Here is a 26773-nt window from a genome sequence, read left to right as displayed (position 1 = left end):
TTGATGCATTTAATGGTGTCCCAGAGTTCTCTGAGACTGTCCTCAATTCTTTTCATTCTTTTTTCTTTATTCTGCTCTGCAGTAGTTATTTCCACTATTTTATCTTCCAGGTCACTTATCTGTTCTTCTGCTTCAGTTATTCTGCTATTGATCCCTTTTGGCGAATATTTAATTTCATTTTTTGTGTTGTTCATCATTGTTTGTTTGCTTTTTAGTTCTTCTAGGTCCTTGTTAAATGTTTCTTGTATTTTCTCCATTCTATTTCCAAGATTTGGGATCATCTTTACTATCATTATTCTGAATTATTTTTCAGGTAGACTGCCTATTTCCTCTTCATTTGTTTGGTCTGGTGGGTTTTTACCTTGCTCCTTCATCTGCTGTGTGTTTCTCTGTCTTCTCATTTTGCTTAACTTATTGTGTTAGGGGTCTCCTTTTCACAGACTGCAAGTTTGTAGTTCCCATTGTTTCTGATATCTGCCCCCAGTGGCTAAGGTTGGTTCAGTGGGTGGTGTAGGCTTCCTGGTGGAGGGGACTAGTGCCTGTGTTCTGGTGGATGAGGTTGGATCTTGTCTTTCTGGTGGGCAGGTCCACGTCTGGTGGTGTGTTTTAGGGTGTCTGTGGCCTTATTATGGTTTTAGGCAGCCTCTCTGCTAATGGGTGGGGTTGTGTTCCTGTCTTGCTAGTTGTTTGGCATGGGGTGTCCAACACTGGAGCTTGCTGGTCATTGAGTGGAGCTGGGTCTTGGCGTTAAGATGGAGGTCTCTGGGGGGTTTTCGCCATTTGATATTACGTGGAGCTGGGAGGTCTCTTGTGGACCAATGTCCTGAACTTGGCTCTCCCACCTTAGAGGTGCAGCCCTGATGCCTGGCTGGAGCACCAAGAGCCTGTCATCCACACGGCTCAGAATAAAAAGGAGAAAAGAAAGAAAGAAGATAAAATAAAATTAAAAAGTTATTAAAATTAAAAAGTAATTATTAAAAAAAATTTTAAGTAATAAAAAAGAGAGCAACCAAACCAGAAAACAAATCCACCAATGATAAATAACAAGTGCTAAAAACTATACTAAAACAAACAAACAAAAAAAACGGACAGACTGAACCCTAGGACAAATGGTAAAAGCAAAGCTATACAGACAAAATACACACTCACAAACTGAGAAAAAGGGGAAAAAATATATATATACATCGTTGCTCCCAAAGTCCACCTCCTCAATTTGGGATGATTCGTTGTCTATTCAGGTATTCCACAGATGCAGTGTACATAAAGTTGATTGTGGGGATTTAATCCGCTGCTCCCGAGGCTGCTGGGAGGGATTTCCCTTTCTCTTCTTTGTTCGCACAGCTCCTGGGGTTCAGCTTTGGATTTGGACCCACCTCTGCGTGTAGGCCGCCTGAGGGCGTCTGTTCCCGCCCAGACAGGACGGGGTTAAACGAGCCGCTGACGGGGGGGGGGGGGGGGGGGGGGGGGGGGGGGTGGCTCTGGCTCACTCAGGCCGGTGGGAGGGAGGGGCACGGAGTGCGGGGCGGGCCTGGGAAGTTGTCCCTGGATCGCGGGACCCTGACAGTGGTGGGCTGCACAGGCTCCCGGGAGGGGAGGTGTGGATCGTGACCTGTGCTCGCACACAGGCTTCTTGGTGGCGGCAGCAGCAGCCTAGTGTCTCATGCCCGTCTCTGGAGTCCGCGCTTTTAGCCGCGGCTCGCGCCCGTCTCTGGAGCTCCTTTAAGCAGCACTCTCCTCGCGCACCAGGAAACAAAGAGGCAAGAAAAAGTCTCTTGCCTCTTCGGCAGCTCCAGACCTTTTCCCGGACTCCCTCCCGGCTAGCTGTGGTGCACTAACCCCCTTCAGGCTGTGTTCACGCTGCCAACGCCAGACCTCGCCCTGGGGTCCGACCTCCGAAGCCCGAGCCTCAGCTCGCAGCCCCGCCCGCCCTGGCGGGTGAGCAGACAAGCCTCTCGGGCTGGTGAGTGCCGGTCGGCCCTGATCCTCTGTGCGGGAATCTCTCCGCTTTGCCCTCCGCACCCCTGTGGCTGCACTCTCCTCCGTGGCTCCGATGCTTCCCCCTCCGCTACCCGCAGTCTGCGCCCGCGAAGGGGCTTCTTAGTGTGTGGAAACGTTTCCTCCTTCACAGCTCCCTCCCACTGGTGCAGATCCCGTCCCTATCCTTTTGTCTCTGTTTATTCTTTTTTCTTTTGCCCTACCCAGGTACGTGGGGAGTTTCTTGCCTTTTGGGAGGTCTGAGGTCTTCTGCCAGCGTTCAGCAGGTGCTCTGTAGGAGTTGTAGATGTATTTCTGGTGTATCTGTGGGGAGGAAGGTGACCTCCGCGTCTTACTCTTCTGCCATCTTGAAGCTCCTCCTGGGGGAGATTTTTGATTACTGGTTCAATCCCCTTACTAGTAATCAGTGTGTTCAGATTTTATATTTCTTCATGATTCAGTCTTGGCAGGTTGTATGTTTCCAGGAATTTATTCGTTTTATCTAGATTGTTCAGTTTGTTGGCATATAATTTTTCTTAATAGTCACTAATGATCCTTTGTATGTCTGTGGTATCAGTTTTAAGAATTTCTGGCCATCACAGTTCTTCAACATCTAAATGTCTCCAGTAGGCAGAAACTCTTGTTCACAGCAAGAAGAGGGTCATTCTGCCTGTCTCCTCTTTGATTAAATCAACATACTCCTGCCTTTTTAGTACCTGACCACCACGCCACCCCTCATGTGGCACTGATCCCTGCCCACCACATCCTGCCCCACCTCCTGTTAAACTTAGCTGTTCTTCTTTAGGGAAAATGAAAGAGAAGGCAGATTTCAGACTTCATTAATTTCTCTCTGTTTAGCACCTTGGACAAGGACAGGCTGGTAAATGCAGGTCCTTTTCTGCAAGCTGCTTGAAACCAAGGTGTCCTTTCCCTTCCTCCTTCCTGCCTGGCATAGGTTCTCTCTGGACAAGGACACGGGACTCATCATGCTGATTGCCAGGCTGGACTATGAACTCATCCAGCGCTTCACCTTGACAGTCATCGCCCGGGACGGGGGTGGCGAGGAAACCACAGGCCGGGTCAGGATCAACGTGTTGGACGTCAACGACAACGTGCCCACCTTCCAGAAGGACAGCTATGTGGGTGCCCTGAGAGAGAATGAGCCTTCTGTCACACAGCTGGTGCGGCTCCGGGTAAGATGCCGGGCTGCCCTTTGATCTGTCTGTTTACCTTGTCCTCCTCTCTCTGGTTTCCCCTTGACCGCCTGCTCAGGAAGCCACTGCAAGAAGTACTAAGTGCCCGTCCACAAAGAATTCTGCTCAGATCGGGGGTCACGGTCTGTGTCAGGCCACCTCTGAGTGGTACTTCAGGTCCCTGGTTACTGAGTGAGGCTAGTGTGTGTCTCCATTCACCCCCCATCTCCCTTGGTGAGTTCTGAGCAGGTCCTTGTGTAAGGCCCCGCATCCAAGCCCTTTAATGACTGCTTAGAATCAGGTACTGCTGCAGCTGGAAGATATCAAAAACCATGGGCACAACCCAGTTCATGGAAGGGGAAACAGGAGGGGAGCGGCAGGCGCCATGAATTAGTAGAGGAGAGAGCCAGGACTAGAACTTGGGACTCTACGCTCCAAGCATCCTCCTGCAATGAGTCCCCACCGCGTGTTGGTGACCTCTGACCAGAAACTTCTTAATGTCCTCGTGCCCCTTCCCCACTCTGCCGACACAGAATGACAGGACCCAGAGCCTCCATTTAGAACTTATTTCTGAAGGAGGCAGGGATGAAGGCGAGGTGGAGGTGGGCACGGGGGATACACAGAAGACAGGACCACGTGCCCTCCGAACGTAGCCCTGGCTCCCTGGTGGACCCTGCCCTCCCTCACCGCCCGTGTCCTTTTACATGCAGAGTGGAGGGAGGCCCCTGGCGGCTCTCTAGGGTCAAAGACATCTGGAAAGAGCTAACTAATGCAGCCACCCCAGAGACAGTCAAGAGAAAGGAGGATCCCTGACCCAATTCCAAGTGCCACCTTCCCTTCTTGCGTTCATACAACGTGCATTTCTTAGATGACCTACTGTGTTCCAAACACTGCTGGATTCCAGGTATCAGCTTCAGTCAGGAAGCAAAGTTCCCGCTTCCATGGAGCTGACAGGCAGGCAGAACGAGGAAGACAGAAATTAAACACGAAGTTCCAATCGGGAGGGGGGACGAATGGGGTGCCCAGCACAGGGCCCTAACCCAGTCCAGAGGTCAGGGAAGGCCTCTGTGCATGAGTGTTCCAGCTGGTACTGAGGGTGTAGGAGATGGCCGTGCCAGGTATGGTGGCGACCCTTTTCATCCTCTGGGTAAGGCTTGGCCTTCCTCTGTTCCCCCAGGCCTTCAGCCTGCCCTCTAGATTCCCCAGGATACCTCCACACCCCAACATGAGGCGTGCCTGCTGGGAGCCAGAGAGTAGCCTCCAGCTGAGGGACAAGGGGGGCCTGGATCACCCAGAAAAGGGGGCTCAGAGAGGGGCCAGCCCTCCCCTCCCACCTGCCCTCTTCTGGCCCCAGGGTCACTGAAAGCTCAAGGGCCCTGTCCGCCCTCTTCCTTCCAGGCAACGGATGAAGACTCTCCTCCCAACAACCAGATCACCTACAGCATAGTCAATGCCTCCGCCTTCGGCAGCTACTTCGACATCCGCGTGTATGAGGGCTATGCCGGTACGCGTGGGGCAGCGCTGAGGGCCCAGCCTGGGAGGAGGGTTGGCAGGTGGGGGCGGGGTTGCACATCACACCTGTCTCAGGAGGGAGCCCTTCTGTCTCCCAGACACCCTGGACCACTTGGGAAGCTGCCCCACAGCTCCCGTCGTCTGGAGCAGCACGTGGTATGGGGTCACCATTTCATAGGCTCAAGATCTGTGTCTCAGTTCAGCCAGATCTTTCTTTGAGTCTTAGGCCTGTGGCCAGTCAGGCATCTGAAGTTACCACAGTGTGTGGGGTTCCTATTCAGAAGGGCTGCCTGGCCAGATCTGTGGCGGGGGATGAGGGGGAGGGGAGCCGGGTAGAGGCTTCTTAGCCAAGTTTCCCCATCCTTTGGGCATGCTGTGGCCACTTCCCAGATCTTCCAGGCTATGGCCTTTCCCTGCTTGGCCAGGCACAGTTCCGTACTCTGGACCTTGCCCTGCCTGCCGCACTGTGAGTCCAGGAAGGGCGTAGCAGCAACAACCTCAAGCTTCAAGATCCCAAGAGACCACCTGGTCTTTTTGTTGAAGCAACTAGGGCCCAGAGACGGGGTGGCTTGCCCAAAATCACACAGCAAAGCTGTCCAGGGAGGCCCTGGGATCTGGCTCTTGGTGGCTTTTCAGCACCTGCCTCCCCACCAGAATCCAACCTCCTTGAACTTCTTGACACTCTCACCCCTTACAGGGGTCACTTCCATGTCTTTGAAGAGTCTTTTCCTTCTGCTTGGAAAGCCCTTCCTCCCTGTCCCTTTGCCCTGCTTCCCTTTAACCTCTGGCTTGCTTTAGGGCTCATTTGGACATCCTCTCCTCTGCGAAGCTTCCCTAATGCTTGGAGATGGTCTAGGTGTCCCCAAGGCAGAGCAGATGTGCACTGGGTGACTCTGAGTGCAGTGCTCACGCCTCCTCCCACCCCACATCTGTGTCAGAGAAATGCTCTTGGAGAAGCTGCGGTCCTGGGTCTGGGTGCTACAGCCCGATGGTCTCTGTAAAATCTGTGTCCCCCCTTTTAAAAACGTAACAGTCCCATGCCTCTGCCCACCCTCACACCTCACCACCTTCTCAGCTAGAGGAACCCTCCTTGGGTTTTCTATTACTAAAGCAACAATTTTGTTTCTGTTTTCCAAATAGAAAGTGGTGATTTAATATTGTGGTAATGCCTTTGCAGACGACCCGTGCCCCCCACTCCCAAGCCAATACATCTTCCCTCCCAAATTGAGAATCAATGGCCGAGCATGAAAGATACTCATGGTGAGAGTCCAGGCATGTGCAGTGTGCCTTTGGGGAAGACACTGAACCTCTCTGAGCCTGGTTTCCTCATCTGTAAAGTGGGGCTTACGTTACCACCCAAATAGTTACCACCTGCTGGACTACACACTATGCCTGGCACAGATCAGGCAGTCAGTAAACTTAAGTCAGGACCACGGGGCTCCGGGAGTTCAGAGGCAGGAGGGGAAAACAAGGCAGAGCTGGCTCGGGCTGAGCCAGCCACACCCTCTCTGCCCAAAGGGGAGCCGTGGCTGGATGGACATGTAAAGTCTGCTCACAGAGGGCCTGGGGCCCTACCCTGTCATTTCAGTGATCAGCGTGAACCGCCCCCTGGATTATGAACAGATACCCAACGGGCTGATTTATCTGACGGTCATGGCCAAGGATGCTGGCAACCCGCCTCTGAACAGCACCGTCCCTGTCACCATCGAGGTGTTTGTAAGTACCCAGGGGTGCACTGGCCTTGCCCTTCCAGGATATGGGGTGGTGAGTGCTTCCCAGAGTATTGGGGCCCTGTCAGAACCCGCTGTCCCCACAGCTCAGAGAGTTACTCAGCAGACTGTCCCCAAGGCTGTCTGCTAGCAAACCGCCTCGCAGCTCAGCCATGGAAGGCACAGGGCCCTGGAACCCAAGAAGAGCCCAGTGGTCCTGCTCTAACTTCATTCAGGGACCTCAGGACACCCTCTGAGGGGGAACAGGAGCTGGGGCTCAAGCAGGGAGGAAATGTCATTGATTCCTTCATTTATAGCCATATTCGGTGAAGTTCAAGGGAATTGCTGGAAGGTCATCTTCTCTGTCTCTCTCTCTGGTCCCCTCTTTCTTCTTCACTTCCTTTTTCCATTCCTGTGAAGATCTAAAAGAGCCTGAAACCAAACCACAGCTTGTCTGACATGAATAGCAAGCACACCTTAGTGCTTTCCGTGTCTGAAATTATGTCGCTGAATCCAGCTCCACACTGGTTCACTGACCCCATGCAGCTCCCCCAGCAATCCCGGGGATGCAGATCACGGTCTGACGGTAGCCCTGCAGCCCCGCAAGACACCCGCCCCCATCTCATAAAGGCTGCTGCCTGCGGAGAGGGTGAACACATGTTGATGGAAGAGTTAGTGCATTACTGGCTCCAGAAGGATTCGATCAGATTGCCAGGTTAGGAGATACTCTGCGATTTGACAAACACTCAGCGAAATCTTGCCCAGAGCAGGTTGATGGATGACCTTCCTGTCCCAGCTGGCTTTGGTAACAGCCTCTGGTGCTGCCTTACTTCTGGCTTTAATGAGTCTCATCCTTGCAACCCAAGTCCAAGGCTCCAGGGCCAGCTCTGGACGGGGACCCCACTTGCTTACGGAATAGGACAGGGCAGTGATGGAAAAGTCGAGGGTGATTCCTGCGGGGAGCCCTGCAGCTTGGGCATGTGGGAGCAGCATTTCGGGGTAGGAGAGGATGGAGAGAGTCTCTGCAGAACCAGGTCCAGTAATGGAAAGTCAGAGTCTGGGACCCTAGATCTAGCACTTCAGGCTCCAGGGAGTGGCCAGGAGGAGATCCACAGAAGCCCAAACGCATGCCTGCCTTTAACCTCAACGTCCCACCTTGAAATGCCAAGGGTGATAGCAGAGAAGCAGAGTACGCTCCCTGCTAATCCTGGACAGGTCCTGGTATTCGTCCCCACATGGCCCCAACCCTGACCACAGCCCCCAGACCCCCCCTAACCCTGGCCACACTTACAACGCTGACCGACGCCCACCCCCATCCCCCATCACTTTCAACCAGAATCTTGCTCTACTCAAGCAAGCAGTGAATTCCTCCTGTGTGCGCGGTGCAGTAGAAGGTCCTGGGGGGATATGAAGGCGACTGTGAATCCTGCTCCCCCCACAAAGGGACACTGTGAATAGAGGGAGGAGCACAGCTTGGGAGGCGTATGGCTTTGAAACCCAGCTCTGCCACCCTGTAGCCATGTGACCTGTGGTTCTTGTCCTCTCTGCGCCTCAGTGTCCTGATCTACAGAATGGGGACACTCATGGTACTGCCTCATGATATTGGGAAGATTAACTGAGATCCTGCAGGTGGTACCTGGCTCCGGTAAGGTGGGCCGTCGTCACAGCTGATAGGACAGATGTGCGTACAAGCGGCAGCACGCGTGCGCCAGGCTCTCTGGTGCAAGGGGAATTCCAGACAACTCAGCTGGGCAGAGAAGGACCCTCTCTAGGCTTTAGGGAAATGGAAGTGAAAGAGGATGAGAGTAGGGGAGGTTTGGGGAAATGAGTTGAGGTGTTCCACGCCACCCAGAGATGGGCAGGCAGAATGGACCAAACGGAAGTTGAAACGTCTCTAGCTCCATACTGTGCCAACTGCTTTCATGTTACACAGTCTCTCTCAATCCCACTCAGCAGATGAGGCTCAGGGAGGGAACATAAGGTGGTACAAGGTCACCAGTGCCTTCCTCACTTTCTGGCTAGTAAGTGGCATTTGAATTTACTTCCAATCCTAGTAAGCTAGGATTTGAATCCTGACCTGTGTGACTCCTAGGTTCACGTTCTTTCCACCACAGCCGAAGGCTTGGAGGCTTGGATATCCCAGTCTTCATGTGACTGAGGCCAGTGTGCGTCAAAGTTCACATGGATTCCCTGGGCATCTTCTTAAAATGCAAATTCTTATTTGGTGCGTCTGGGGAAAGAGCTGAAGCTCTGCGTTTCTAACGCGCTCCCAGGAGACGCTGATACTTCTGGTCAGGGGACCACACTTAGAGTAGCAAGGCCTTCAAAGATCCGGCCTCATGGTATCGTGAAACCCAGGGACTGCCCCGAACCCCAGCCCACGTCCCAACCTGTGGTCACTTAAGGAAGGGGCCTGGGGAGGGCCTCTTTCTCTTTTTGCCTCAACCCGTCACATGTAGCCAGAGCAGGAGGTGGATGGCCCAGGGACAGAACTAACCTTTTATCCGCTGGGAATAAAAGAGTGATGAGCAGCCTCCGCCTCCCCCGCTGATACCAGGGGGCGGGGGCTCCACGTGCAGAGGCAGGTGGGGGCAGGAGTCCACCTCGCTCCCCTCTCAGCAAAAGCCAGCAGGTGCCCTGGCCTGGAGCCACCTCAGCCCCACGGAAGGGGCGCCGTTTTCAGATTTCCTCAAGGCTGTCATGCGGGTCAGCAGGAGCCCCGCGCTGCCCTTGCAGGTCTGCCCTTGCCCGTGGCAGCAGGGTGGATCTGGCAACAAAGTGCCCCCTTGACTGTGAGTGAGCATCGTCTCTCGAGCAGCGCTTTGGGATGGTGTAGTCGCTTGTGTCTAAGGACCACACTTGAAAAGGCCAGCGGAGCCAGGTGATTCCTTTTCATCCACTGCTTGTTGGTTTTTAATAAAGAAGTCAAACTCGGTTTGTAGATTTCCCATTAGGGGACAATAAGCTTCTGTAGAGGGAGCCACTGAATTAGAACTAATAGTGAATGCAGCGCCAGGGTCCAGGGAAATATCACCGCTGATAAGTTTCTGCCTCATGCTCTGTCACTGACATTCTCCGTGCCGTTCCGTGCAGCCGAGCAGAAGGCTTAAATAGGTACATACGTGTATATATTTAAGGCACTTGTGCCCACACCAGGGATGCCCAGGCGTGCTGCTGGGGCATCAGACATGGGCTGGGGCCTCACACTGCCAGTTCTCTGAGGCTGGAGAGAGGGACAGGTCAGCGGGGACCAGTGTTTGGTCCAGAGCCAGGGGCCAGATGAGAGAAGAAGAGCGTTCCTCCACCCACAGTCCCGGCACGATGGGATTCTCTAAAGTCCCACGGGGTGGGCAACCAGACACCAGGCCACCGCCTTCTTCTTTAAATTTTGTTTAAATTCGTTTTACTGAAGTATAGTTGATTTACAAGGTTGCAGTCAGGCCGCCTCCTTCTTCATATGTGCTCAGACAGAAGTGAGTGACTCGCTACAGGAACCTTCCTCTCAGGGGGCTCCCAGTGCTTGGGGGAGGGAGGCCCTGGGAGCCTGCATGGCTGAGAACTGAAGCCTACAGGCTCCCCCGGGACCTGCGACCCAGTCTGACCTCTGAGCTCCGTGCTGGGCTTTTGGGGAAAGGGGAGGAGGTGCTGAGTCAGGTAGGCCAGCGAGGCTTCCTCCAAGAGGGGAGCAGGGAGGAACTCTTGTGGAGTGACGGCAAAAACAGTTGGTGAGGACGAGAGTCTTAAAGGGTAGGAAAGTCTCCTGACTGTGGAGCAGCTGCAGGTGCAGGCGGAGGCCGTGTCCCGGGCCCACCCTGCTGGCTCGGCCCATAGACCCAGCGGCGTCCCCTGGCCACTTGTGAGGGCTGGGCCGGAGGAGGGATTGCTCTAGAACCGCAGCTGGTTGTGGTGGGCTGGGTTTGCCCAGGCGGGTGGAGGAGCTGTTGTTCTTGTGTGTGTGCAGCAGGGTCTAGAATTCAGGCTCTGGGAGCCACCTGCCCCTGCCTGCCACTGCATACTTCAGGACTGAGGTACTTCTTTCTCCCTTCGTTTCTAGAAGGCAGAAGACAGGAGGGTTCCTAGAACCTTCCACTGTCACCTTGGCGGAGCTGGATGGGAAGGTCCGAGTGTGGGTGCAAGAAATGGAGGGAGCTCGGAGTTCAGCCGAGAGACCGGCAGGGAGAACCGGGGGAGCTGGGAGTCCCAGCTGCTGTCTTCATTCTCCATCTCTCCGGCCATCACTGTCCCTTCTGACCCCACATGTTTCCCCAAAGCCTATCCTTCCACCCTGAACTGTAGCCCAGCTGGGGGTCCACCTGGCCACCCTGTGACACCCCACCTGGCTCTGGTTATACATTGAGGCCAGAGCTCCTCCGTGCCAGCCTGCGGTGCCGACCAGGCCCGAATGCCTCCCTGGCTCCTGCAACGTGTCTCTCTTCTGTTCCAGGATGAGAACGACAACCCTCCCACCTTCAGCAAGCCTGCCTACTTTGTGTCCGTGGTGGAGAACATCATGGCAGGTACGGCCTGGGCTGGGGAGGCACGAAGGCGGGAGGCCAGCGGGCATGGCGCCGACGGCATGAAAACCTGACCTTGCACACGATCGCCAGAGGCCCGTGCCCTCCCTGTGTTTCGCAATGACAGGTGGAACCTCTGGAGATGTCCAGTTGTCTGCCAGCCCACAGTTCTTTACAGAGCACCTACTGTGTGCAGTTGCTCGGCTAGGCACTTGGTCCCTGCTCCCCTGCAGCTAGTTTTCCTGCAGGGAAGAGAATAATGACCAATGATTAATTCAGCAACCTTGTATGCAGAGAGTTCTGAGTTTACGGGGCTATAAGGCCGGTCCCAGGGCCCATAGTGGCCGAAGGGGTCACCTTGGAGGATGGCATGTGTTCCTAGGTGAGGATGAGAATGGGAGGCTCCTCCCTGGGCTGTCTCAAGTGCCAGGGCCCAGCTTGCAGACCCAGGGCCACCAGCTCCACACTCAGGTTCCAGGGGACCTGCTGTGTCCTCAGGGCAGGCCGGAAGCTTCACCCTTACACCCAGAGTGGACGTTCCATGGGGTAAACTCTCATATCAGGAATTGCTGCAGCAGCTGGAGGAATCAGGGACAGTGAAATCAGAGGTAACCTTCCTTGGCATCACAGGACCTTCTAAAGAGAACCTTCAGGTACCTTCCTGGTATCTGATGATTTGCTGGGCAGGTGCCAGACTGTGCCCAGCCCACCTTTACCCATCCCAGTCTCAGGCATCCCCTGGAGAATATCACTCTGAAGCAGCCCCCTGCACTCCCCATCACCCCCAGAGCCTCTGACAAGGAGAGACCTTCATCATGGCATTTAATCCTCTTCCAAGCTGAGTATGCTGGGATACAGGAGTGTGTCAGGGCAAAGGTGCCTGTCCTGCTCAGGACAGGACTGAGAGTCAGATCAGAGGCCCCAGGGCTACCTGGAGAGGCCCAGAATGACCTGACTGTCCACAGCCCCCTGCCTGGCCCCTCACGCCCCCTGGGACTATCGATTCATCAGCATAATAGTAACCACGGTCTGCAGTTCAGTGGGAGCTACCGCGGGCCAGGCCTGTGCCCCGCGTGTTTCATCCTTTGGGATCCTTGCCAACCCCACAAGTTGGGCTTTATAGTTAGACCCATTTAACAGAGGAAGAAGCTAAGGCTCAGACAAGGCAGTTGCCAGAGGTGCTACCAGATTCCAGCCTGGCTGTGGTGACTCTAGAAGGCCACACACTGAGCCTCCTCGCCACCCTGCCAGAGCTGGCAGCTGGGCGGCAGGCGGGGGCTGAGTGCCCTGGCAGGCACAGCTACAAGACACGCTGCCCTCAGAGTCTGGCCAGGCAGCTGGCAAGGCTGGCCCCCGACCCAGGATTTCACAGAGATGGAAATGAAGGTGAGGGCCTTAACCGGACATGAAGGAGAAAATAAAAACCCTGATAAATTCTCCTTGTGATCAAGATAAAATAAGACCAAAACTGAATACAATAAATGTAGAGTAATTTAATATGGAGCTCCATTTCTTTTTGAGTCAGAGTCAAAGCTGGTCCCTCTGAGCATGTTTAATATGGTGACCAGGCAGGGAGGGATGGGGTGGGGCAGTGGCGCACTCTCTGAGGCCGGGCCAGGACTGAGTCGGGGACGGAGGCGGAGGACTGGATCCATCCCAGGCTCCACCCACTCCCATGGAGCCTCGTCCCCGCACAGCCCAGGAACCTGGGCCATGGGAACAGGCGGTTGAGCCCACTGTCATCCCTGGGTCTCCCCAGCGGCAGGCTTCCTACCTCCTGAGGGCTCCTTCCCCTGGGGCCTGTGCTCCCGTCCTGCCCCCGGAGCCCGGGGCTGTGAGCCCACGGTGAGCAGCACCCCACTGCTTTTGTCTCCCGGAAGGAGCCACGGTGCTGTTCCTGAACGCCACGGACCTGGACCGCTCCCGGGAGTACGGGCAGGAGTCCATCATCTACTCCTTGGAGGGCTCCTTCCAGTTTCGGATCAGCGCCCGCTCAGGTGAGCGCCCTGTGGCCCTCGTCCTCTGCACCTCAGGCTGACGCTCCGTCCTCAGCCTGGGGACCGGCCTCTGGGCCAGCGTCTCCTCCCTTTCACAGGAGGCCCGTGTTTCTGAGCAAGTCGGCTTTGAGCACCTGGTTTTATCCCTGAGATATGCATTTGTGTGAGATTACTGAGCTTAGCCCCCACACAGCAACATTCATCCATTCACCAGAGAATGTCTTTCAGTGACGAAGAGCCCTGTCATGTTTAAAATGTGTTCCCTTTTACCCGTATCTGGCTAACCCACTGCTCTTCAGGGACACCCTTCTGCAAGCCTAAGTGTCTCCCTCCTCACCTGCAGACCTCATTCTTGAATCCTGGCTCCTCTTCCTAACATGGCGTGTGCCTCAGTTCCCCACCTACAGAGGATGCGCAGATCGGGGCTGTTGTGTGAATTCAGTGAGTCATTAGAGAGAACTCAGGGTAGACTCTGGCACGTAGTAAGTGCTAACAAAGTTAGGTTATTATCATTATTTTCTTTGGTCTTTTCACCCTGGGCACCCCATCCCCAGCTCCCTGCTCAGCCCATGTAACTCTCCTTTCTTTCTCATTTCTCCATATGCCTCCCTCTAGCTTTCTCTCCTCCTTGAGGCAGGGAGGGAAGAGGCGCAGAAGAAAGCAATAAGAGAACCCAGCCTTCTAAAAGAAGCTGGGAAGGAATGGGAGGCCCCCGATATTCATTCATACCTTCATTCAGATATCAGTGGGGGCCTGTTCCCCTCCAGGTGCTACGCTGGGGAACAGGATGGAATAAGACATGGTGTCACCCTCACGGGGTTCCAAGTCAGCTTAGTGGGCATGCAAGGCTCCCCACTTCCAAGTACCCACTTGTGTATTGGGTAAGGGAACTTGTAGATGCCCAACAGGCAAACCCTGAAACCTCAGTGGCTTAGCACAATAGAAATTCTAACTTACACAGCAGTCCAGTGCTGTGTTCAGGGGACAGTCTTCCACATGATGATTCTGGGACCCAGGCCCCTTCCATGTGTGGCTCCAAGGTCACTGCAGAAAGGAAAAGGGAATATGGGGTCTTGTGCAAGGAGATGTTTATGGGTCAGGTCCGGAGGTAACATACATCACTTGTGCCCACATCCTGTTGGCCAGAACCAAGCAATGGCCCCACCTAGATGCAAGGAAGGCTTGGGGAACATCATAGTCCCTGGCCTGGCAGTCCCTCCCCAGCAATCATTCTGGCCTGGGAGGGGAGCAGGAATCTTTGACGAACACTGGCCATCCCTGCCACAGGTGATCGGTGGCCCAGCAGGGCATCGAGTCTTCCTGTTATTCATGCCTCCCTGCTCAAAGTCTGCCTGCAATTTCTCTCTCATCCCCCTTTCCTGGAAGCTTGGGGAGCAGGTGGCTGACGTGTACAAAGACTGAACACACCCAGGGCTATCCTGAGCCTCCCTTTCCACCTCTGACAAAACAGGTGCCTCCCTCCCTGCTCTCAGGAGCCTCCACCCTCAGCGAACCAACGTTTCTAGGGAGCTCAGAGGAATATCGTTAACGAATATTAACTGCGTGCTCAGCACTGTTCTAAGTGCTCTGACCAGCATCACCGCCACTCTGAGGCAGGTACTAGCCTCACAGCATCCCCATTTTCCATACAAGGAAACTGAAGCATAGGAGAGGTTAAAGTCACTTGCCTGAGGACTCGCAGAGCCTGAACTTCCAACTCCAGAGCCCACACTTTCAACGCTCCATTCTATAAAGCCGTGGAGAGCCGCGTGCCACCCCCAGATACAGTGGCGGGCACACTGACCTTTCAGCACCTACCCAGCCTTCCCAGTCAGGGACGCCATCTCCCCCCGGGGCCTTTAATAATGACATGGACATTTTCTTGCTGCCTTAACACGGCTCCTTCAGCTCCAAAGGTGTAAGCGTTTTCCTCTGAGCACCTTGGTCAAATTAGCCAGGCCTGCTCCACAAAGGTGGCCTTAATTGGATCTAATTTCCCAGACAGGAGGAGCCATCTATCATGCCAACAAGTTCATGTTTAAAACTTTTTAGAGCTTAATTTCTTTTTTTTTTTTTTTTTTTTTGCGGTACGCGGGCCTCTCACTGTTGTGGCCTCTCCCGTTGCGGGGCACAGACTCCGGACGCGCAGGCTCAGCGGCCATGGCTCACGGGCCCAGCCGCTCCGCAGCATGTGGGATCCTCCCGGACCGGGGCACGAACCCGTGTCCCCTGCATCGGCAGGCGGACTCTCAACTACTGCGCCACCAGGGAAGCCCTTAGAGCTTAATTTCTTCCTCATGCTGCCAATTAACTGGCACCACCCCAGCAAGGAGCGTGGCTCTGCGGGCAGACCTTTGTCAGGCTTTTGTTCCTGGCTTTAGCACCACCCCCAGCTCCCTTCTCAACCCTGCACAGGCCAGAGACGGGCCAGCATGGCAGGAAGGGAAATTTGAGAGTGAAAGAGTCCTAGGGACCACTGGCCCCACTCCCTTATTTTATGGTAGAATAAATCAAGCACGAAGAATTTAAGTAACCTGCCCCAGGTCACACAGCTCAGGCAAGGGGGATAGCACACAGTCCCTGCCCTTGGAGAGCCCTCACTGTCCTTTGGAAGGAAATGAGCATTTTCTGAGTGTTGGGAACTTCACCTAGAGTTATTTAATCCTTCCAAAGCTCTTACTTGAAAGCATACTAATCTCTCTTTTACACATGAGAAAACTGAGGCTCAAAGAAATTAAGTGACTTTTCCAAGGCCAAGCATCTGGAAAGGGCCATAATCAGAATTCAGATCTGGGCTTCACTGTCCTCAAAGCATCGGCTCTTTCCCGTGGCCCACGTGCGATGGTAGATGACCTGGCTACTGTACTGTACTGAAGCTGGCTTGTGCTGGCTCACACCTGCTCACGAGAGCCAACTGTATACATCTCTTCCCAACTCCAGGTTCAATGCCATCAAGTGGGCAGCTTAAAATGGGCCCTGGGGGCTTCCCTGGTGGCGCAGTGGTTGAGAGTCCGCCTGCCGATGCAGGGGACACGGGTTCGTGCCCCGGTCCGGGAAGATCCCACATGCCGCGGAGTGGCTGGGCCCGTGAGCCGCGGCCGCTGAGCCTGCGCGTCCGGAGCCTGTGCTCCGCAACGGGAGAGGCCACAACAGTGAAAGGCCCGCGTACCGCAAGCAAAAAAAAAAAAAAAAAAAGGCCCTGGTGGGAATATTTATAACTATGGAAATCAGCAAATACCATTTTTTTTCCTTTAGGGAGCCAGTTGTCAAACATTTACTGTCACACCACTGCCAGATGACTTCCACACTTTAATTACACCAAAATACAAAGAAAAGCCCAAAACAGGCTGACAGAGATTAAGGTCTATTTTAAATGTTTATATTTAATAGAATAACTTGTTTATACGCTAAAGAAAATTCAAGGCATTATAATTATGTCACATACAAGGTAATTAAGGCAATTATTTTATAACTTAAATCTCAGTGCGCTGTAGGTTGAGCTATCTAGAATGAGCCACAAGTTGGAACATGCGTGAAGCACTTGGTGTGTTTCAGTCCTGTTGCTGTATTTCTGTGACCATTTGAATAAATAGTGCCAGGTGCCACTCTAAGCTTTAGAACTAAATTAGGTGAATTAATCCCATAACAGCCCTATGAGGTAGGCCCTATTATTGTTCCTTTTTAACCAGATGAGGAAACTGAAGCACAGGGAATTTAAGTAATTAGTTCCAGTTGATAAAGCCAGTGAGGCAATGTCAGCAGTCTGAGAGGTCCTTTGTGAGTGAGCTTGAGGCCAAATGTCCCTCCTGCCCTGTTCTCCAGCCCCTAACTCCATAATCAACCTAGGTTTTCCCACATCTGAAAATACCTCCTCCCCACGGGGTTATACTGCCCAGCTCTGGGATTCGGGTTCCCAAGGCGTGGGTGCTATGCCCTCTCTCCTGTGAGCACCATCTCACCACCCCCCATGCACACCTGTACATTCACACATGTGCAGCAAGGTCACTGGATCTTGCAAGCGTCTCTCTTTTGCACACTTGCTCTTTCTCTCCTTCCCCAATCCCTCCCTGGCCCACCCAAACCCTCTCTCACGCACCCCTCTCTCCTGCAGGTGAAATTACCACCACCACCCTGCTGGACCGTGAAACCAAGTCTGAGTACATCCTCATCGTACGGGCAGTGGACGGGGGCGTGGGCCACAACCAGAAAACCGGCATCGCCACTGTGAGTGCCTGGCCCTCCCCTGCCCCCAGCTCCCCACTCGCCAGCCAGGCTGCTGCCCCCAGCTCATCTTCAGCTTGCACCACTTAGGCCCCTGGTTGCTTGTGTCCTGAGGCAGTGTGAGGCCTTGTGGAAGTGGAGGGAGGGTAGCAGGTACCAATTCATTGTCAGCCAAGGTCAGCCCTGGGGCCTCCACAGCTATGGAAAGAAAGACATTCCCAGGAATTCCCTGGCGGTCCAGTAGTTAGGATGCCATGCTTCCACTGCAGGGGGCACGGGTTTGATCCCTGGTGAGGAAAGATCCTGCAAGCCACACAGTGCGGCCAAAAAAAAAAGGCATTCCCACCTGGGACATGGGGGCATTCCGGAGGAGCAAATACTCCCTCTCCTGCCTCCAAAGACCAGCCGGGAAGAAGGCATGAGCCCCATAGTTCCCTCCCTGCCTTGGCACCTGCCAAGAAGCTGGAACAGGTGTTCCTCTCAGAAGAGTGGCTCAGAGCAGGAAGCAGGGCCCTGGAGGGTTTCCGGGAGCCTGTTACCACCCCATCCCTACATTTGCAGCCTAGGTTTGCAAGAGATGATGAGAAATGATGCCTAGGTTTCCCTGCCATGAGCAAGTAGGACCCAGGAAGGCCCAGAGTCCCATCCAAGGCCTTGGTGCCTCTGAGAGTAGGAAGCTAGAGGAAAGCCATTTGAGGATCCTGACTGAGCTCTTAGCTGCAGAAGAGGGTGGGGGAGTGAGACACTCCCTCTGTGGGAGAGCAAACAGGAAGAGTAGCTGACAGGTCCCTTCCTTATCCTCATTTGCTCTCCACCTGGAGCCCTCTCCTGACCTCTCCTTCAGTCCTCATCCCCCCCACAGCAGCTACCCCCATCCTGACCCAGCCAGAGGAGCTGGGGTTGCTATCACTCGGCCAGGCACTTGGCTGAAAAATCCCCAGGGCCCTATTCCGTCATGGGAGGCCCCTGCTAATAAGACTCCGAGCTCTATAAATAATTTACCTGGGTGGCAGGTGAGCAGGGAAATTGCTTGGCTTGTAGCTGAGACTGACGGGAGAAGCTCTAAGGATTCTATCAGGTTCCCCACCCCAAACCTCCCGCATGCTGTCGGTCACCTTCAGCCAAGACTAGGGCTGGACAGAACAAGCCCCAAGTCACAGGAACGATTTCAGGGGTCATCTCATCCATTCCTCTGCCTCCTAATGGGACAGCACCTAAACCCTCTGAAGGGTCGTGGCTCCCTCCTGTCCTTGAAAGCCCAGGCCCTGCTCCGAGGCCCCCAAAGCGGGTGGACCTGGTGGAGTTAATGCCAAGGTGCCCCATAGGCATCTGAGTGTGTCCCCCAGCGTGGGCACTGTCCTCGCACAACTCAGCTAGGCGCGTCCCACAGCGCCCCTTGTGGCTTTGCAGGTGAACATCACCCTCCTGGACATCAACGACAACCCCCCCAGATGGAAGGACGCTCCCTACTACATCAACCTGGTGGAGATGACCCCTCCAGACTCTGACGTGACCACAGTAAGTGGCGGTGGGAGGCAGAGCGGCTAGGCGGCCCTTCGCGGGGTGTCTGCCATTCCCACGTGAGCCCTAAGGACCTGCCGGTGTGGTGCTGATGGACTTAATGTTTCCCTCGGAGCCAGCTCTAGGAGCAGAGTTCCAGAAGCTCTCTTGCATGGTGAAAGGCAGTCAGAGGTTGGGGGAAAGCCCTCACACAGTCCTCAGTGACAGCGGACTCCAGGCTTTGTCAAAAGGAGCACAGGCAGCCCAAGGACAGTGCCAGAGGAGCTAGGGCTGGTTCAGCTCATAGCCACCCTTAGGACTGAGACCCTAGGACTCCGGCCACCCCCTCAGGAGAGCCCCCAACCTCCCGTCCCCCTCTCAGATCACGCAAGCTTCAGCTCTGCCCTCAGAGCCTTCCTTCACCACTTCCATCACTGCAGCCATCGGCCTGGGTCAGCTGGCCCAGGGCTGCCCCAGCAAGGGGTTCAGAGTTCAGGGACTTTCTGGCACGGGATGTTCCAGGTTTTCACAGGCTCCTGTGTGTGCTGCGTGCAGGGAATTGACTCAGGGTAGGGGAGGGGAGACACAGCCAAAAACCTCAGGGAGTCCAGAAGGGAGAGCAGAGTCCTGAGGAAGCTGAGCAAAGACCCCACTCGATCCGCTCTGCTCTGGGATTCACATTTGTGAGGCTTTCTTTTCGCCCTCATATTGTGCCCCGTTTGGCCTCATTCAGGGAGGCTTCTCCCCAGATGTCCGGCCCCACGGACGCCAGCCAGCCCTGTGACAGACATGAACCTGACAGATTACGGCAGCCCTGCTGGGACATGCCAGATGCTGTGCATGTGTGGTCCCACGTGGCAGATGGATTCCTTGCTTCCGCTGTATGATGGAGAAAATGGAGAGTTAGCGTTTGAGGGGTTTGCCCAAGGTCGCAGAGCTAGTAAGATAGTAAGAGATAGTGTCAGGACTGAAACCCAGGTCCCACCTGGCCTTTATCCCTCTGTTGGCTCAGCAGTGCTCTGACAGGTGGCCCAGGTCCCGGAAAACTGGAGAACTCAGGTGGGATGAGAGAAGAGCTGGTAACTTTCATATCCAGCTCTCCAGGAAGGCTGCCCCACACTGAGTGCAAGCAACCTTGGCGTGGTGATGCCTAGCCTCCCTGCCCCACACCACATCAACCACAGCCGGTAGTGACAAGGTCCACCTGGTCTAGATGGGAGAGGATGTCAGCCTGGAAGGAAGGACAGAGAGAGAGAGAGAGAGAGAGAGATGGCCATCACATCTGTCCTGTCTTCCTTTGTACAAGTTCAAAATCCGAATGACTCTCGACTCGTGGGCGGGTCCCCCTTGCAAGGATTCCTGTCGGGGGCGGGGGGGGGGCCGGGGTAGGGATCTGGAATCTGTGTTTTCTCAAAGCCCCAGACTGGGAGCGTCCTTCCAGCTCAGAGCCAGATTTGGCAACAGCTCCCCTAGGCCCTTTCCTCTGTGCTCTCTAGGCTACAGATCCGATGGGCGCTCTCTGCTGCCACCTCATGTACACTAGGGGTCTAGACTAGGACAACCCCAGGCAGAGACCCCAAGAGCTGGGGCAGAATATTCACCTGTGAACATCTGTCTGGTCAACTCTTACCTTTGCTTTACGTGACTGAGAAATTCCTCCCAGAGGGAACTGAGGAGAGAATGTGGCTGTGTGGAACAGCAACCAGGGGTGCCATTATTAGAGAGTCCACCTGCCAGGCAAAAAGTAGTTTGGCCCGGCTGGGACTGCACTTGGCCTTGGGCAGTTCCCAGATCAGGTCCCCGGTAGCCTTCTCCGGGTCGCCAGCCTTTCCTCACATCCTCCGAGCCATGAGCAGGTAAAGACAGTGGGCCAGGGGCCTGCTGCCCAGTGCCCCCTCACTCTCCAGGAAACCTCCACAAACCTTCAGTGAGCACCTACTATGGGCCAGACCCTGTGCTTGGCAGGGGTACGGGAAGCAGCAAGTTTCCTCTCTGCCTTCAGGGAGCTTGGTGTCACTCCTAGGCTCAAACCCACCACTGGTTCCCACCTTAACCCTGTGTAAAAGCCAGAGTCCTTACTGGACCCACCCGGCCCACAGGATCTGCCCCACCTTAACTCTGGGGAGATGGACATGTGTGTCCACCCCTCAGGGTAGAGTGGACATGGCCGTTCCTCCCCCAGCTTGGGGCAGCCACAGGGATGGGGGACTTCAGCTATTCAGTGACTCACGGTAGTGTTTGAGCCCTGAAAAAAAAATGTTCATGACTTAGAATTTCAAAAAGAAAAGCGCAGAATCAGAATTAAAGCTTCTTATATTAAACATCTGCCAAACATGTTGTGACAACCTTAGAAATGACGCGATTTAATGTGCGTAAAAATTTCATTGCATGTGAGGACAAATTGTGGGTTTGATTTTCTGGAATTCCCAGTTATGTGTGATGATTGCTAGGATGGCAGAAATGAAGCCCACATTAACTGAGCTTGTCATAGCAAAATAATTTCAAAAGGAATAGTCATAAAAATTCTTTCAGATTTTAGAGCCGTGAAATGTATGTACACATATATACATGGGTCCATTGTAATACCTCTGAGGGGGCCCCCTGGGGCCTTCTAAGGCCTCACGACGGCCCTGGGTGACGTAGGCGTTGTGGCTGAGGTGTGAGAAAAGTGGGCTTCAGGCAGGGAACAGCTAACCCAGAGGTGACATCAAGGGGGAGGTGATATTTGAACAGAAACTGGCCTACCTGCTGACTCATCTCCCACCCCCCTTCTCAGAGCCACCGCGCGTGCACGCGCGCACACACACACACACACCTTTCAGTTTCCTAAACCTGCTGAACTCTTTCCCACCTTGGAGCCTCTGCGCAAGCTCTTCCTGCCCCCGCAGGGTGCCCTTCTTCCTCTACTCCCCACCCCTGCTCTTCCCATGGCTGGCTCATTCTCCTCCATCTGCCCCAGCTCAAAATGCCACCTCTCTACACTCCGTTTCTTTCAGAGCTGGCCACACAATCCGTGTTTATCTGTTAGTTAGGTTGCTTGCTTATTAAGAGGCAGTATAGCTCAGTGATTAAGTGGGCGCCTCTGGTACTAAAATGTCTGGGCTCTAATTCCAGCCTACTACTTACCAGCTGTGTGACCTTGGGCAAGCTACTTAACCTCTCTGTGCTCCCACCTTCTCAAGTAGAAAACGGGGATAAAGTCTTCACTTGGTAGAGTTGTAGTCATACTTAATGAGCCAAAATACACAAAGTACCCCGGCACACGGCGAGTGGTCAGCAAATGACAGCTGTTGTCGCCATCAGCTGCCCCCGCTGCTGGAATCACATCTGACTTGTTCACTGTTGAGCCCCAGTGCCTAGCACAGTGCCAGGCACATTGTAAGCGCTCAGTATTTGTGAATGAGAGCTGTTGATGAACTTGTTCGCCTTTCATCCCCACCCTACCTGGCTCTCCACTCCACCAGGTGGGGTCGAGTCTTCCCTGTCAGAGGGAGACTAGGGTGTGTGACCGAGGGCCCCTCTAGAGGGAGCCCTGGCCACTGCCCCTGGTGTCTGAAGTGCAGGGTGAGTCCAGTGATTTTTTTCAGAGCTGTGTGCAGACGATCGTGTGCCATGTTCGTGTGCACCGGGAGCTGACCAGGGAGGTGTCTGTGTGCACGTGTGCACCGCGGGCGTCCAACCCGCACGGGCGCGAGCTTGCAGAGTGGCCGTTCTCTGTTTGCAAGTGAGATTTTGGCCCAACTCTCCCTCCCCGCTCCTGCAGCCTCCTTCCAGGACCTGGCTGATAGGCATTGATTTAGAGCCTTTCAGAGCCCTCCAGCAAAATAGAGGAGAGGGGAGAGGGAGAGAATTATTCCCCGTCAGGCCAGGAGAAAAATGACGAGCATGAAATGGGAAATAATGAGGGGAAAGTGGTGAGATTCTATACGATCGCCCAGCAGGGAGCTTGCAGGAGGGGTCCCAGCCCACTGCCTTCTCCTGTGCCTCCATGCCATGACCAGGGAGTGGGCCAAGGGGCCAAGAGTCAGTGCCCACCCCCAACCATGGTCACTTGGAAGCAGCTGCCCAAGGTACCCCCACCCCAGCACTCAGGGGTAGTGGAAGGTATCTCAGCACATTCAGCAACAGGCTGCTGCCCTGGAACGGGTGGTTTAACTGCTCTGTACCTCAGTTTCCCTATCCAGAAAAATGGGAATAAAAACTATCTCCCTCCTCTAACTTGAGAGGAGCATTGTAGAAACACAGGGCTTGCTGGTCTCCTCTGTCCATCAGTGGGATGACTTTGCCTGGCTGAAATGATACCAGGAGAGCCTTGTCCCCTGCTGTCGATACAGGGGTGATTGGGTCCCCATTATAGAGGCAGGGAAACTGAGCACCATGCCCGCAGCACAGTGAGGGCTGCTCAGGCCTGGAAGGCTGGGGCCTCCCCCATCCGCATTGGCACAGCAAGGCTGGGAAGGGAGGAGATGGGCTGAGCAGCTGGGGTGGGACTAGAGCCATGTCCCACTCTGAAGCAGAAGAGGGGCCCAGAGTGGCTCGGAGTTCAGCGCCAACATTGGCCTCTCTCCCTGACCTCCCTGGGGCCCAGGGGCAGATGGGCACCCTGAGCAGGCGAACCATCTGTCTGTTCTGGTCTAATGGCCCCTGAGACACCACGGGCTGAGGATTAAGCCAGAGGAGGGACAGATTCTGCCGCCAAAGCACAAAAGACCCCACATCAAGTAAGATGAAGGAGCTGACACGGCCAGGCTGTCATCGCCACGTGTTCTGGAGTTAAGAATGACACCGTCCTGATGCGGCCCCTGGGACTGCGGTCACCACCCGCCATTGATCTTGTCCACCTCTGGTGCCGCAGTGGCCCCTGCAGCCAGGGTTGGGGGTGAGCGGAGGGGTGGGTGCCACTGCTGTCCGGGGTGGGAACTGAGTCAGCTCCGAGGCTGGTGTTGTCTGACACTGAGGCTGGCCCAGGCCTCTCTGAGCTCTGCTTTCCCCTTGTGGGAGGTGGATGGCAGAGAAGGTCCTACAGAGCAGGGGTTGGTGGGCGTGAGGACCTGGGAGAGAATGCGCTGCAGGGTGGGTTGCTCTGGGTTAGGTCAGCAGTGAGGCTGATCCCTTCATGGGGAGGGGCTGGAAAGTTACAGGGGCCAGAGTGTCTGGGCCCCCTGTCCTGAGACCCTCCCCCTTCTCGAGGATGGCGTGCCCCTTCAGGGAAACTCAGGCCTCTCCCTCCTCCAGCCTCCCCTATCCCCAGCCCCATGACTGGCCCACCCTCCAGACCAGGGGACTTACCCATGGCTCCCTTCCCATGCCCTGTCATCCCTGGTGTCCCAAGAGGCCCAGTTCTTTTCAAATTGCCTCACAATCTACAGCTCCAGAGGAAAGAAGAGAGGGTTTGATAAGGAGGAACCCAGTTCCCAAAATCTGTGGTTTCAAATCCTTTCAAAAGATCAGCCAAGGCTTTGGGCTCCCCAGCCCTTCCCAGCCCCCACCCTGAAGAGGTCCGTGGTCGTGAGCTACACGGACTCCTCCCCCAAAAGCTCCATGAACACGTTACCCCACGTGTCTGAAAAGGAAGGATGCTGGCGGTGTTTCCTGCCGGAGGGACCTAGAGCCGCTTCCTGGCTGGGAGACTTTGGGAGACTCACCGTGCCTCATCTGTGAAATGGGCTTAATTATAGGTGTCCTCCTCGTAAGGCTGTTGACACAGCAGGTGGAGAAGGCCTGGTGTCTATGAGGTTCGGGGAGCCTCCTATATGCTGTCGGGTGCTAAGTGTGGCTTTTACAGATCAGAAGCCGAGGCTTGAGTGGGGAAAGGGACTTACCTAAAGTCAGAACGGCGGATGGAGAAGCCAGGAAGCCCAGGACTTCCAGTGCTTGTTCATCTTCTGAACCTCCTTCCTCCCCACCCCCAGAGATCCCCCTGCTGAAGCCAGGAGGGAGACCCACCTCCCAAGTTTGAGCGAGGATACCTCCTGCTCCCAGACAGTGGGGTGCCCAGGCCCGGTGCGTGAGCTCAGACAACCCGGGCGGGCAGCCCGGGCCACAGAGACCCCCTCCCTGGCCTGGGCTCAGTGGAGGGGTCGGTTCCTCCCGGGCAGGTGGTGGCCATTGACCCAGACCTGGGGGAGAACGGCACTCTGGTGTACAGCATCCAGCCACCCAACAAGTTCTACCACATCAGCAGCAGCACGGGCAAGATCCGCACCACGCACATCATGCTGGACCGGGAGAACCCCGACCCCCACGAGGCGGAGCTGATGCGCAAGATCATCGTCTCTGTCACAGACTGTACGTGCCCGTCACGCCTGGGCTGGGGACCTCCCCCCGTGGCATGTCCTCTGGGCGTCCTGGGACCTACCCAGGAGGGCTGTGTCTTGATGACTAAGAGTGGAGTGACACCCACTTCCCAGTTGTGACCCAGCCCTCGCAGAGGGCAGAGGGAGCTGGGGGTGCAAGGCCCAGGCTGCTTCGTGAAGGGGCCCCTGGGATCGAGGGCCACTGAATCACCTTTCTCCACCCCCCTTCTTCTCCCACACCCCTCTTTCCCTCTCCTGTCCCCGGCCCCCCCTAGGTGGCACACCCCCTCTGAGCGCCACCAGCAGTGCCACGGTGTTTGTGAACCTCTTGGACCTCAATGACAATGACCCCACCTTTCAGAACCTGCCTTTTGTGGCCGAGGTGATTGAAGGCACCCCTGCGGGGGTCTCCGTCTACCAGGTGAGTTTCCCTTTCCTGGCCCGGGAGCCTGCTGTCTGTCATCTCCCTCACCAGCCAGCCAGCAAGGGAGCAGTGGGTGCTGTGTGCCCAGCCTTGTGACGGACACTTGGCAGGGGCGGGACAGGGGAGGCCAGCCCGAGACCATCAGACGGGACACACTCCACACCAGACTTGGAGAGCCAGTGCTCTGAGGGATGGAAGTGGAAGGCTTCCTAGAGGAGGAGGGGCTTGAGCTGGGTCTGGAAAGGAGAGCGCCACGGGAGATGGTTAAAGGCAGAGGGAGGGAGGGGGACAAAGACTAGAATTCTAGGAAGCCAAATCAGTTTCTCAGGGCCCGATTGTGGAGGGCTGGCCCAAGACCCTCAGCACTTCATGCCTATAGGTGGTTCTAGAACACGAAGAAGGTCAGACGAGTGTAGGCCAGGCATCCCGGCTCCATGGGCAGCCCCCTCTCTCCTGTGCTCTCCTGTAAACCCCAAGGCAGTGCCACACAGCGGGTGGATTCCCCCACTTTTCAGGAGACTTACAGAGACTTTCCCAAGTCCCTGTAGCCGAGAAGGGGTAGGGCCTGAACTTGAACCTGGGTCCTCTGCCTCCTGCTTCATCACCCTTCTGGTCAGGGAGGCCCTGAAGGTCCAGGTTGAGGGGAGGTGATGCCCTCACAGGGGCTATTTAGAAACACTGGAAAGCCCTCAAAGTTGAGATGGGCTTTGGAGTACGATCGAGATGGGTGTGGGTCCCAACTCCACCACCTGTGTGCTGGGTGACTTGGAGCACACTATTTAACCTCTCTGGGCCTCAATTTTCTCACCTGTGAAATGGGGATCAGAAGAGTACCTGGCTGGCTGTGCTGTGGGGATTCGATCAGACACCTGTGTAAGCCACCTGGCGCTTGGATTGCAGGAGATACACAGTAGCCGATGTGCTCGTGATTTATGTGTCTATCGTGAGGGTTTATACCCTAGAGACAGCGGGAGCCCGTGGCACAGGGGTAGCCTGATCCCATTTGCTAAGGATGCCGGGATGGTTAACCTTGGCCATGCCCTGCAGGCCCACTGTGCTTCAGTTTCTTCGTCTGTAAAAGGAGATTAAGGATCCAGGGAGCATTCACTCTCTCCAACAGAACATTCTCCCCAAATGCCCAGCAGGGGGAGCTGTGATCCAGGGAACAGCAGCCAGTCCCTGAGAAGTCCCCCAAATAGGAGGGAGGTTGGCGAGAGAGCCGATGAGCCCCGAGACCTGGTTCTCCAGGGCTCAGAGACAGCAGAGGAAGGAAATGCCCACCAGCACAGCTTCTGAGTTCACAGAGGAACTGTCTCAGAGTCATGAGAAGATGGTGGGAGGAGCTGGGAGCATTTAACTGGGAAACTGTCTTCAGATACAGAAAGAGGGCTCTGACCCAAGCTCAGCGGTTCCCCAGGTGCCCTCTACAACCT

At 55.1% G+C, this 26773-nt stretch overlaps 1 protein-coding gene across 1 annotated transcript in view; it reads left to right on the top strand.

Annotated features, from left to right (window-relative positions):
* Positions 1–2880: 2880 nt before the first annotated feature.
* LOC307175485 (cadherin-23-like) overlaps positions 2881–26773 on the top strand; it is a gene marked incomplete at its 3' end in the record, with an annotated part of 31353 nt that continues 7460 nt past the window's right edge. The window contains exons 1-9 of the mRNA XM_079900594.1: positions 2881–3167; positions 4566–4671; positions 6268–6395; positions 10833–10905; positions 12783–12899; positions 17011–17123; positions 18531–18638; positions 24719–24908; positions 25192–25337. Of these exons, the coding sequence (XP_079756720.1) occupies positions 2961–3167; positions 4566–4671; positions 6268–6395; positions 10833–10905; positions 12783–12899; positions 17011–17123; positions 18531–18638; positions 24719–24908; positions 25192–25337 (1188 nt within the window). The 5' untranslated portion in view covers positions 2881–2960. The remainder of the gene's footprint in view (positions 3168–4565; positions 4672–6267; positions 6396–10832; positions 10906–12782; positions 12900–17010; positions 17124–18530; positions 18639–24718; positions 24909–25191; positions 25338–26773) is intronic.

Source organism: Stenella coeruleoalba (genome assembly GCF_951394435.1).
Source record: "Stenella coeruleoalba genome assembly, chromosome: 16".
NCBI lineage: Eukaryota > Metazoa > Chordata > Mammalia > Artiodactyla > Delphinidae > Stenella > Stenella coeruleoalba.
The sequence above is the reverse complement of the archived record's forward strand: the minus strand, read 5'-3'. Positions and strand labels throughout refer to the sequence as shown.